The 12,662-nt window shown below is 38.8% G+C and overlaps 1 protein-coding gene across 10 annotated transcripts in view; it reads right to left on the minus strand.

The window, feature by feature from the left end:
- EVI5 (ecotropic viral integration site 5) overlaps positions 1-12,662 on the minus strand; it is a 251,238-nt gene that overhangs the window by 126,898 nt on the left and 111,678 nt on the right. For all 10 annotated transcript variants that reach the window (XM_037045491.1, XM_037045497.1, XM_037045494.1 and 7 more), the window contains 3 exons: positions 9,861-10,004; positions 6,974-7,063; positions 6,767-6,864 (listed from right to left, as the gene is read on the minus strand). In XM_037045491.1, coding sequence (XP_036901386.1) covers positions 6,767-6,864; positions 6,974-7,063; positions 9,861-10,004 — 332 coding nt within the window. The remainder of the gene's footprint in view (positions 1-6,766; positions 6,865-6,973; positions 7,064-9,860; positions 10,005-12,662) is intronic.

Consider the following 12,662-nt stretch of genomic DNA (forward strand, 5'->3'; position numbering starts at 1 on the left):
TAGAGAGGAGAAGGGAGGGAAAAAGAGAGGGAGAGAAACATCAATGCATGGTTGCCTCTCACACATCCCCAACATGAGATCTGGCCTACAACCCGGGCATGTGCCCTAGACTGGGAATCAAACTGGCGACTCTGGTTCTCAAGCTGGCAGCTTAATCCACTGAGCCACATCAGCCAGGGCTAGGACACGAACTTCAAAATTTCTTTCTCCTAAACTCTGAGGGGCCAAATGAGATTTGCAACCAGGGGAACAGCAGGCAGCAGCAGCTCATCCTGGGCTTATCCCTTGAACCTGTCTCCAAGGCCCCCTTTTCCTCAAACTTTTCCAGTGAACTAAAAGCAGCCCCGTCTTGGCTCACTTCTCTCACTTCTTTCCTACAACATTTCTAGGGAGCCAAAGAAGAGCACTGCCTCAGCTCTCTCTCTCCCCTTACTTTTGCTACCCTAAGTTCTTCCTCAGTTTCACTGTACCCAGCTTTAATAAACGTACTCTCAGAAAAAACAACAACAAGAAGCTTATAGCCATGAAGGGCAAACACAAGATTAAGTCAAGCATAAGAGAAAATTATGCAATCAAGAGAAGCAGTAAACAAAAGATGTACGAGGCTGCTGCAGAGGCATATGAGGCATGACATGGCATGCTGTTTTATGGCAAGCTTTTTAAAAAAAATTAATAGTAAGCATACATTCTGAAATAATAATTAAAAGAATAAAGCAAATACATGAACCAGTAATGTAGTCATTTATTATCATTATCAATTATTACGTGTTGTACATAATTGTATGTGCTCTACTTTTATGAGACTGGCAGCACAGTAGGTTTATTTACACAAACACATGGATGATACACTGCACTATGACATTTCCCTGGCTACATCACTACATGATTGGAATTTTTCAGCCCCATCATAATCTCATGGAGCCACCTTCATATATCCTGTCCATTGTTGACCAAAAAACATCATTACATGACACATAACTGTGCTAAAACTTACTAACATTTATAATGGGGCTAAAGAGACAGCTGGTCCTAACAGAATTCCAATTAATAAACATAGAGGAAATAAGGCAAGTATAAAAAGCCCTGTATGGGTAGCTCAGTTGGTTAGAGCATCATCCCGATACACCAAGGTTGTGGGTTTGGGAAAATACAAGAAGCAACCAATGAACGCATAAATAAATGCAACAAGAAATCAATGTTTCTCTCTCTCATCAGTAAATAAATACGTAAAAAAATAAAAATCACCATTAGAACTTCACAATAGTAACTGCCAAGGGCAAGAAAAATCAATAGATTCCACAATTAGTGAATAAAAGTTTAATCATAGTCTCAAAGTATCTCCAAATATTTAGCAATTGCAAAGGGAGAAATAGTAAATTTATGGTACAGAACCCTAGCAGACAACATCTGGCCAAGTGACCAAGGCTAACATCACCAGTAATCACATAACATAGGATGCACTGAAAACAGCTCCTCGCTTTAGCGGTATCTTTTCCAGGAATGCAGATCCTCAGTGTAATCAAAAGAAATCATCAGCCCTGGCTGGTGTAGCTCAGTGGATTGAGCGTGAGCCTGCGAATCACACGATCGCGGTTCGATTCCCAGTCAGGGCACATGCCTGGGTTGCAGGCCAGTTCCCAGCAGGGGACTCATGAGAGGCAACCATACATTGATATTTCTCTCCTTCTCTCCTTCCCTTCCCCTCTAAAAATTAATTAATTAATTAATTAATTTAATTAAATAAAGAAATCATCAAACACACCCAAATTTAAAGACATTCTACAAAATAACTAATCATCTTGTTTCAGAAGTATCAAGGTCACGAAAGACCAGGAAACACTGAAGCACTGTCACTGACTGCAGGGAAATAAGAAATGACAAACATATCACGCTACATGTGGGAGAAGGGACTGAGAAAGAGCAATGCTGCTTGCTCAGCTCTCAGCTGCCTTTTGGGGACAACTGTAATAGCATAATCAATAAAATATATTTTAAAAAAGAAATGACAAACAAATGAGATATACTATTTTTGCAACTCTCAGTATAAAATTATCTTTTAAAAATTTATAGGACATACAAAAATTAGTCCCAACAAGGTATTTTTGTATCTTGCTGACCAAAAAAGTTAATATCAAGTTTAATGATTCCAAATATTAGTAAGACCAGGCCCCCAATACTTAGAGCTACTTTTAAAACTTAAATTATCCCTCAAAAATAAAAACCTATCATTCACTATATATATATAAAATCTCATTTAACTCACAGTAACTTTTATTGGGGTAAATATGTAAAACATAAAATTTATCATCTTATTTTTTAGTGTACAGTTCAATAGTATAAAGCACATTCATAATGGTGTATAGCCATCACCACCAGCATCTCCACACCACTTTTCATCTTACAAAACTGGACCTCTACCCATGATACAGTAACACCCCATTCTCCCCTTTCCTGATAACAACGATATTATGCTGTCTGTATGATTACAACATTAAGTAGCTCATGTAAGTGGAATCACATAGAATTTGTCCTGTTGTGACCAGCATATCACTTCCAGCATAATGTCCGCAAGGTCCATCCATATTATACCTATGTCAGAACTTCCCTGGTTTTTAAGGCTGAATTGTCTTGCATTTGGTGTAAATGCAATCTCACTGTATTTATACACTACATTTTGCCTATCCATTTATCCAGCAACGGACACTTCCAGGTTGCTTTCAGGTTTTAGCTAATATGAATGCTGCTGCTATGAATATGGGTGTACAAAATATCTTTTCAAAACTTTATTTCATTTTTTGGAGCATATACTCAGAAGTGGAATCCCTGGATTATATGGTACCGCTATTGTTAATTTTTGAGGAACTACCATGTTTCCAGAGCAGCTTCACCATATTTCATTCCCAGCAACAGTGCACAGGGGTTTTTTTCCACATCCTCAGAGACACTTGTTATTTCCTATTTTTGTGACAGAAGCCATCGTATAGGTGTGGGGGTGTAACTCACTGCAGTTTTAATTTACATTTTCACAATAATTGTTGATGTTGAGCATCTTATTATGTACTTATTTCATTGGACATTTGTATATCTTCTTTGGAGAAATGTCTATTCAAGCCCTTTACCCATTTTTTAAATCTGCTGTTTGTTTTTTGTTGTTGAGTTTTAGGAGTTCTCTATATATTCTAGATATTAATCTTCAATCAGATAATATGATTTGTAAATATTTTCTTCCATTCTCTAGATTAGCTTTTTACTCTTAAAAGTGTTTTAGGTTGCACAAAATTTTAAAAATTCATGAAATCCAATTTGCCTATTTTTTCTTTTGTTGCCTGTGCCTTTGGTGTCATACCCAAGAAATCATTGTCAAATCCAACATAATGAAGCCTTTGCCCTATGTTTTCAACTATGAGTTTTATAGTTCAAATTCCTACATTTAGATCTTTCATCCATTTTGACTTAAATTTTGCATATGGTGTTAAGTGAAGGCCCAACATCATTCTTTTGCATGTGAATATATGCATGACCATATATGTGAGGGCTTATTTCTGGGTTCTCTGTTTCACTCCATTTGTCTATATGTCTATCATTATTCTAGTACCACAATGTTTTGATTACTGTAGTTTTGTAATAAGTTTTGAAGTAAGTATGAGTCCTCCAGCTTTGATGTTATTATTTTTTTTTAAGATTTTATTTATTTATCTTTCAGAAGGGAAGGAGAGAAATATCAGGTATGGCTTGAGAGGTATGGCTTGCCTCTCATGCGTCCCCTGCTGGGAAATGGCCTGCAACCCAGGCATGTGCCCTGGCTGGGAATCGAACCACAATACTCTGGTTCGCAGGCCTGTGCTCAATCCACTGAGCTATACCAGCCAGGGCTGATGTTATTTTTTAAAATAACTTTTTATTTTTCATTTACACTTGACATATATTAGTTTCAGGTATAAACACATTAGACATTTATATAACTTATGAGGTGACCACCCTGATAAATCTAATACCCATCTGATACCATACATAGTTATTACATTACTGACTATATTCCACATGCTATATCCTACATTCCCATGAGTATTCTGTAACTACCAATTTGTACCTTCTAATTCCTTCCTTTTTTTCACTCATCCCCCAAACCTCTCTCACCTGGAAACTTCAAAAGGTTCTCTGCATCTATGAGTTTGCCTGTTCTATCTGTTCCCCCATCCTGTCTTTCAGATTCCACATTTGAGAGAAATCACACTGTATTTCTCTTTTTTTAAATCTGACTCATTCACTTACTATAATACCCTCTAAGTCCATCCATGCCATTACAGATGGCAAGATTTCATTCTTCTTTATGGTTGAGTAATATTCCATTGTATATATGCACCACCTCTTCTCCACCCACTCATCCATCTATGGACACCAAAGCTGACTCCGTATCTTGGCTATTGCAAACACTGCAATACGTATGGATGAACACATCTCCCCAAACCAGTGCCCTGGGTTTCCTCAGAAAAATACCCAGAAGTGAAATTGTTAGGTCCTTCTTTGTCTCTTGTTATAGTCTTTGTCTTAAAATCTATTTTGTCTGGCATACATATTGCTAACACAGCTTTTTTCTGTTTCCATTTTCATGAGATATCTTTTTCCATCTTTTTACTTTCAGTGTGTATACATCTTTAATCTGAAGTGAGTCTCTTATAGACATCATATATAAGGGTCTTGTTTTCTTATCCATTCAGCCACCCTATGTCCTTTGATTGTGGCCCTGGCTGGTATGGCTAGGTGGATTGATCGCTGGCCTGAGAACTGAAGGGTCGCCGGTTTGATTCCCAGTCAGGGCACATGCCTAGGTAGTAGGCCAGGCCCACAGTTGGGGGCATGCAAGAGGCAACCAATGGATGTACCTCTCCAAATTAATTGCAAAACTCTCCCTCTCTTCCTCCCTCCCTTCCCCCTCTCTAAAAATAAATAACATCTTTATAAATAAGTAACCAAATCTTTAAAAAACAAAACATAATTTTACTTTCTAATTTGGATGCCTTTATGTTTTTTCCTTGCCTAACTGACCTGGCTAGAACTTCCAGTACTATTTTGAACAGAAGTGGCAAAATGGAGCATCTTTGCCTTGTTCCTGATCTTAGAGGAAAAACTCTGTCTTTGACCATTCAGTGTGATATTAGCTGTGGTTTTTTTCATATATGGATTTTATTAGGTTGAGACAGCTGCATCATAATCCAAGTTTGTTTAGTGTTTTTTTTTCCATGATGAAAGGGTACTGAATTTTGTCAAATATTTGTGCTGCATCAATCAAGATGATGTGGTTTTTTTCTCCTTTACAAAGTTAATGCAGTGTATTGCACAGATCAATTTTCATATGCTGAACTATCCTTGCATTCCAGAAATGAAATAAATCCTATCTGGTTGTGGTGTGTAAGCCTTTTAACATGCTGCTGAATTTGGTTTGCTAGTATTTTGTCAAGTATTTTTGCATCAATGTTTAGAAGGTATATTGATCTTTTAGTTTTCCTGTACTGTCTTTACCTAGCTTTGGTACCTGGGTCATGCTGGCCAGTCTCATAGAATAAGTTAGGAAGTATTCTCTCCTCTTCTACTTTTTGTAATACTTTGAGAACTCATAGTAGTACTTCTTTAAATGTTTGGTAGAATTCACCAGTGAAGTTCATAAACTGACTTGCTTTTGCAACTAATTTTAATAACATAATCCTCAACTCATATTCTAATATACTTTCTGAAGTAGAAAGATCTATAGGAGTATGCCCTACGTGCTAATGTAATTTCATGTTGCAGCAGCAAAGTTACTGAGAACTGTCAGCATATAGTACCACGATCATTTTAAACCATTTTGTAACTATAGAAACTAGTGTAAGGAATACTAACTATGACTCCAGGCAAAGATTTAAGTAAGTAATAAACAATAAATAGAAATATAAGTTCATAATTCATATGTCATGCCTTTCTTCCTGGCTGTGCTAATCTTGAATTAACTCAGTGGTCCCCAACTTCTTTGACACCAAGGACCAGTTTTGTGAAAGAAAATGTTTCCACGGACCAGGGGTCGGGGGGAGGTAGGAGACAGGAGGCGGAACTCGGGCAACAATTCCAGCAGTGTCCATGGACAGGGGCGGGGAGGTTGGGAACCTCTTATTAAGTGAAGCTCTGGGGTCAACTGAGAGGAAAAGAATGTCAGTGAATTGGATGACACCATAAAAGTGGTTTTTAAAATGATAGCATACTCACACATATATACTTACTGGGTTTCTAATTCTAACCCATGTGAAATGAGAAGAGAGAATTTTTTATTTGTTTGTTTCAAATTATAAGAGAAAGTTTATTTAGAAAGTTCAGAGGCAGCAAAGTGAGGCAGCTGGGCTCTGTAGGCCCAGGAAACAAGTTACAGAAGTAAAAGAAGGGCCCTTGGAGCTCAGGAGAGAGAAAAGCAAAGGTATCGCCTGGGGGATAGAAGGGGGCACAGGAAAGGAGAGGACATGCCACCAGGAGGGAGCACAAGGGGCAGCGTGCGTGGGAAACGGGGCGGGGGTGGTTAACAGTGAGCCGCAACGGCCCCAGGCACTGCCACTAAGAGCAGTATAAAATTCCAACACTAAATTTGTTTCTGTAAAACCATTGCTACCAAATAAAACACTGCAGTTGTACAAACTGAGGAGTAAAACTACATTCATGAGTAGAATGTTTTGCCACTTCTATTTAATTTCTTAGATGCTTCAGTAAATCCCTATAATTGAAAACCAAGGTATAAAATACTTACTTTTTCATTTTTTTTGAGTTATACTTGACTTGGTAAGCTGCCTGGATTAACTTGTCTGGACCTCCATCAAACTGATGGGGGATGACCTTCTGAAAGTGCTAAGAAATAATAAAAGAAAAACATAAGAGCTACGTAATGCCTTTGCTATTAATCATTACTAATTAATAGCAAAATCTGAAGGCATTCAAGAAATCAGAACTGACTTACCTGCAACATCCCTTCCATGTCCAGTTGCATCAGTTCTGCCTGATTCATTTGAAGAAGTGCTAATCCCACTCGAAACACTATTTCTAAACCCTGAAGAAACAAAGTCAAATTTGTCTGTCTCTTCCATCAACAAAAACTAATTATTCAAAAGTATAATAAGGTAAACATTTAGGGATCTAAACTAGAGCTCAGCAAACACTTTCCACAGACCTGAACAGTAAATATTTCAGGTTTTGTGGGCCACAGGGTCACTGTCACAATACTCAACTCTGATGTCATGGCCCAAAAGCAGACAAAGACAACACATCAACAGATGGGCATGGCTTTCTTTCAAGAAAAATTTATTTACAAAAACAAGTGGAAGGACAGATTTGGCATACATATACCAGTACACAAATCACAGTTTGCTGCCTCCACACTAAACTAATTTAGCTAGATAATACAAATTAATCTTTACAAGATGTAATTAATAATAACAATTAATATTGAATTTTTAAAAATATATTTGAAATATATTTAATATTTTAATATATTTTAATATATTTAAAAATAAAATATATTTTATTGATTATACCATTACAGTTATTCTATTCCCCCCTTCAATCCCTTCCACCCACACCCTCCCTCCCCCACCATTCTGACCCCTTAGTTTATAACCACCTGTCTCAAGTTCTTTGGATTCTATATTTCCCCTACTATTCTCGCCCTCCCCCTATCTATTTTCTACCTACCATCTATGCTCTTTTCTGTGCCTTCTCCCCCCTTCTCCTCCTCCCCCTCCCCTGTTGCTAACCCTCCATGGGATCTTCATTTCTATGGTTCCACTCCTGATCTAGCTGTCCTCTTGGTTTGCTTTTGTTTTAGGTGTGGTTGTTAATAGCTGTGTGTTTGCTGTCCTTTAACTGTTCATATTTTTCATCTTCTTTTTCTTATATAAGTCCTTTTAGCATTTCATATAATAAGGGCTTGGTAATGATGAACTCCTTGAACTTGACCTTATCTGAGAAGCACTTTATCTGTCCTTCCATTCTAAATGAAAGCTTTGCTGGATAAAGCAATCTTGGCTGTAGGTCTTTGGATTTCATGACTTGGAATACTTCTTTCCAGCCCCTTCTTGCCTGTAAGGTCTCTTTTGAGAAATCCGCTGACAGTCTGATGGGTACTCCTTTGTAGGTGACTGTCCCCTTATCCCTTGCTGCTTCTAGGATTCTCTCCTTCATTTTGGTCTTGGCTAATGTAATTATGATGTGCCTTGGTGTGTTCCTTCTTGGGTCCAACTTCTTTGGCACTCTCTGAGCTTCCTGGATTTCCTGGAAGTCTATTTCCTTTGCCAGACTGGGGAAGTTCTCCTTTATTATTTGTTCAAATAAGTTTTCCACTCGTGGCTGTTTCTTTCCCCCTTCTGGTACCCCTATAATCCGGATGTTGGAACGTTTAAAGATGTCCTGGAGGTTCCTAAGCCTCTCCTCATTTTTTTGAATTCTCATTTCTTCATTCCTTTCTGGTGGGATGTTTTGTTCTTCCTTCTGGTCCATTCCATTGATTTGAGTCCCAGTTTCCTTTCCATCACTATTGGTTTCCTGTGCATCTCCCTTCATTTCAATTAGTTTAGCCTTCATATGTTCCTCTAATTTGTGACTATAATCAACCAGTTCTGTGAGCATCCTGATAAACAGTGTCTTGAATTGTGCTTCTGAGAGGCTGGCAATTTCTCGGTCGCTTAGAGTTATTGGCTCTGGGACTTTGAGTTCTTCTTGCGCCATCTTTTGGGCTGTTCGTGCCTGTTCCATAGCAGGATCAGAGCCCTAAAGTGTTCACTAGAACAGGGCAACTAAGTCGCTGGGTTGTGACGCTGTATGTGGGGGCGGGGTCAAAGAGGGACTCTGGCGTCCTGTCCGCCACCTGCCACCACGGCCCTCACCGGTACCGCAGTTGCTGCCCTCACCGGGGCCCACGCGTTTCGTCCCACTGCACGCGAGTGTGCCACCGCCGTCAGCCCTCGCCCCCTGGGGCCTGCGGGGTCTGTCTCACTGTGCGCGAATATGCGCCCACGGTCTGCCCCGCACCCCAGCTGGTTCTTGTCTGCCTGCGCGCCTGGGTCGGGGGCCCTGTCCTGCCCGACCCTGCTCGCTGCTGGCTCCGCCCCTCTTACCCTCCCGTTGAATGGTTAGATGTAGTCGGACTTCCGTATAATTCAATTTTCTGTCCTTTGGTTGTGTCTTTGTTTCTCCAAACCTTTGTTTTATTCAAACTTGGTTGTGGGAGAAGGCACAGTGTTTCCACCTATGCCTCCATCTTGGCGGAAGTCCAATTAATATTGAATTTGATTAAGATGTAATCAATAACAATAATACTTTCAAGTGCTACCTACCACTGATCACCTACCCTTACCTTCCTAACTTTGCATCCGAAATACAGAAGACAAAGAATAACTACTACACGCCAATGACAATTAAACAAACTACCTAGAATGTGTTCCTAGAATAGAAGAAACTTAATTCAATTCATTACTTCTGCCTTTGGCCACCAGATGTACTGCAACATATTAACTGTAGGGCAAATTTTCTCTCTCACTGATTCTCACTAAACCAATCAGTAGGTGATACCAAGGTTTCAGAGTGTAGGCTCCAGATTTTGACTGCCTAGATCTGAATCCTGATTACTATACTGACTTATGTATTTGTCCATAGACAAGCTAGGTACATAATATTTCTCTAAGTTTTGGCTTCATCATCTATCAAATGGGGAAATGAGCAGTACCTGGTTTAAATGAGATCATCCATGTAAACAGTTGAGAATGGGATACATGGATCTCCTTTATTATCCTCCTCACAGCCCGGCTATAATTAACTCAATGATTCCTTGTTCAGTCTGCCCATGAGCTTACCTCAGACATGAAGATATCAAATATCCTCGTTGCAATTGGTAGTGGAAAAGTCGTAAGAAAGATAGTCAGAAACCAGGATGATGCATACATTGAGGTGTGAAAACTCTGAGACTGAAAATGTATAAAGAGTTCTGGAAGATGTTCCTAAAAAGAAAAGATTTAGTCAAAACACAGTAAAATTGATTATTTTAAACCAGATCATTGTATGTACACTAGATTAGCCTATACCCAACAAAAGATAAGATCAGGCATCACATGGAAAAGTTAAGATACAGAAAATGATATGACTGGGACAGTGGTGGTTACTACCTGGGAAGGGAAGGAAGGGAAAAGAATGTGCAGTTAGGGCTTTGGCTGTATCTATAACATTTATCAACAAAAAGAAAAATTAAAGCAAGTAAGTAAAAATTTTAAATTTGTCTAACCTTGTTGGTGGGTAGATGTGTATCTGATATTTTCTATAAACTATAATATTTCAAACTTTTCTCTAAAAGGAAAGAAATGTTATTTTGAAATACTTTCAGGGGCTATCTACCATTGGTCACCTTATCTTCTTGCCTTTCACCCAAAATACAGATGCTTCAGCCATTCTATCAATTCAAAATATAAATCACACATTAACTGAAAATAAACCAAGAGCATTTAAGGGCTGATAAAAATAAGCTTACTATTTCAGAAAAAAAAGGATTTAAGGATCATCTCAAGACCTCCTTTGTCTTTACAATGTAAGAACATTTTGCATATCCCTTCCTCCCACCACACACAGAAAAGATAGGGAATTTAAAAAATTCCTGTGGGTAAGGCTGCCAAAGAAGAGAAATCTCACAAAAAGGGCTCTCATGCCAGCTCAGCCATTAACTGTATTCTTAAATTCTGCTTATCTAATTGACATTTAAGTAAATGAGGATATTTATGCTATTATTTTATTATTTTTTTAAATTACTTTATTGTTGTTCAATTACAGTTGTCTGCATTTTCTCCCCACCACTCCCACCTCCCTCCCTTGCTTTCACCCTCCCCCTTGGTTTTGTCCATGTGTCCTTTATAGTTGTTCCTGAAAACCCTTCTCCCTACTGTCCCCTCTCTTGTCCTCTCTGGCTATTGTTAGATTGTTCTTAATTTCAATGTCTCTGGTTATATTTTGTTTGCTTTTTTCTTTTGTTGATTAGGTTCCAGTTAAAGGTGAGATCATATGGTATTGTCTTTCACTGCCTGGCTTATTTCCCTTAGCACAATGCTCTCCAGTTCCATCCATGTTGTCACAAAGTGTAGGAAGGAGCTCCTTCTTTCTTTCTGCTGTATAGAATTCCATTGTGTAAATGTACCATAATTTTTTGATCCACTCATTTGCTAATGGACACTTAGGTTGCTTCCAACACTTGGCTATTGTAAATTGTGCTGCTATGAACACTGGGGTACATAGGTTCTTTTGGATTGGTGTTTCAGGGTTTTTAGGGTATAATCCCAGCAGTGGAATTGCAGGGTCAAAAGGCAGTTCCATTTTTAGTTTTCTGAGGAAATTCCATAGTGTTTTCCACAGTGGCTGCACCAGTCTGCATTCCCACCAACAGTGCACTAGGGCTCCCTTTTTCCTGAACCCTCTCCAACATTTGTTTATTTGTTTATAATGGCCATTCTCACCAGTGTGCGGTGGTATTCATTGTGGTTTTAATTTGCACGTCTCTGATGGGTAGTGATGCTGAGCATCTTTTCATATGTCTCTGGGCCCTCTGTATGTCCTCCTTGGAAAAGTGTCTGTTCAAGTCTTTTGCCCATTTTTAATTGGTTTTTTTGTATTCCTAGAGTCCATGGAGTCATGAGTTCTTTATATATTTTGGAGATCAAACCCTTGTCCAAGGTCATGCTATTATTTTAAAGGACAATATAGTAAATTTATTTTTATATGTAAAATACAAAAATTAAATCCAGGAAGGTAAAAATTTCAGAAGTATTTTTCACTTAATTTTGATTCCTCTTCTCTTCACACTCACGCAGTCACTAGACTGAGTCTTAAACTTGCAGCATAAAAGAATGGGAACATTATTTTTTTAAAAAAGATTGCCGGCCCTGACTGATCTGGCTCAGTGGATTAAGTGCCAGTCTGTGCATTGAAAGGTCACTGGTTCGATTCCCAGTGAGGATACATGCCCAGGTTGCCGGCCGGATCCCCAGTTGGGGGGCATGAGACAGGCAATCATACACTGATGTTTCCGTCTTTCCCTTCCCCTCTCTCTAAAAGTAAATAAACAAAATCTCAAAAATAAAAAAGATTAGCAGTAGCACCCTGGCTGGTGTGATTCAGTTGGTTGGAGTGTCCTGTAAACCAAACGGTCGCAGGTTTGATTCCTAGTCAGGGCATACACCTAAATTGTGGGTTCGGCTCCCAGTCAGGGTGCTTAAAGAGCCAACCAATCACTATTTCTCTCTCACATCAATGTTTATCTCCCTCCTTTCCCCTCTCTCTAACATCAAGCATGTCCTTAAAAAAATTACCAGCTAGCAAAACCAAAAATAAGATAAAAAGGGGAAGGCAGAGGAAAGAGACAGAAGAGGCAATCTCAAAGGAAATGAACTGACATCATAACGTCATGGGCTCCTGTAAGACAGCATAGTCTACATAACAACATTAGGGAATAATAAGAAAACTCAGGTATTTAGGCAATGGGGTTAGGATACATTTAGCCTATGTGCCTAGGGTTTGAATATGAAAACTGCAGTCAAGTTCCAGACTGTGATAATGCAGATATCTGCAGATAGTGCCTAAATGGAAAGTAGGTCTAAATTGCGTGTTAATCAACCAAC

Source organism: Sturnira hondurensis, unplaced genomic scaffold (assembly GCF_014824575.4).
Source record: "Sturnira hondurensis isolate 20B ecotype Veracruz unplaced genomic scaffold, ASM1482457v3 Scaffold0004322, whole genome shotgun sequence".
Taxonomy (NCBI): Eukaryota; Metazoa; Chordata; class Mammalia; order Chiroptera; family Phyllostomidae; genus Sturnira; species Sturnira hondurensis.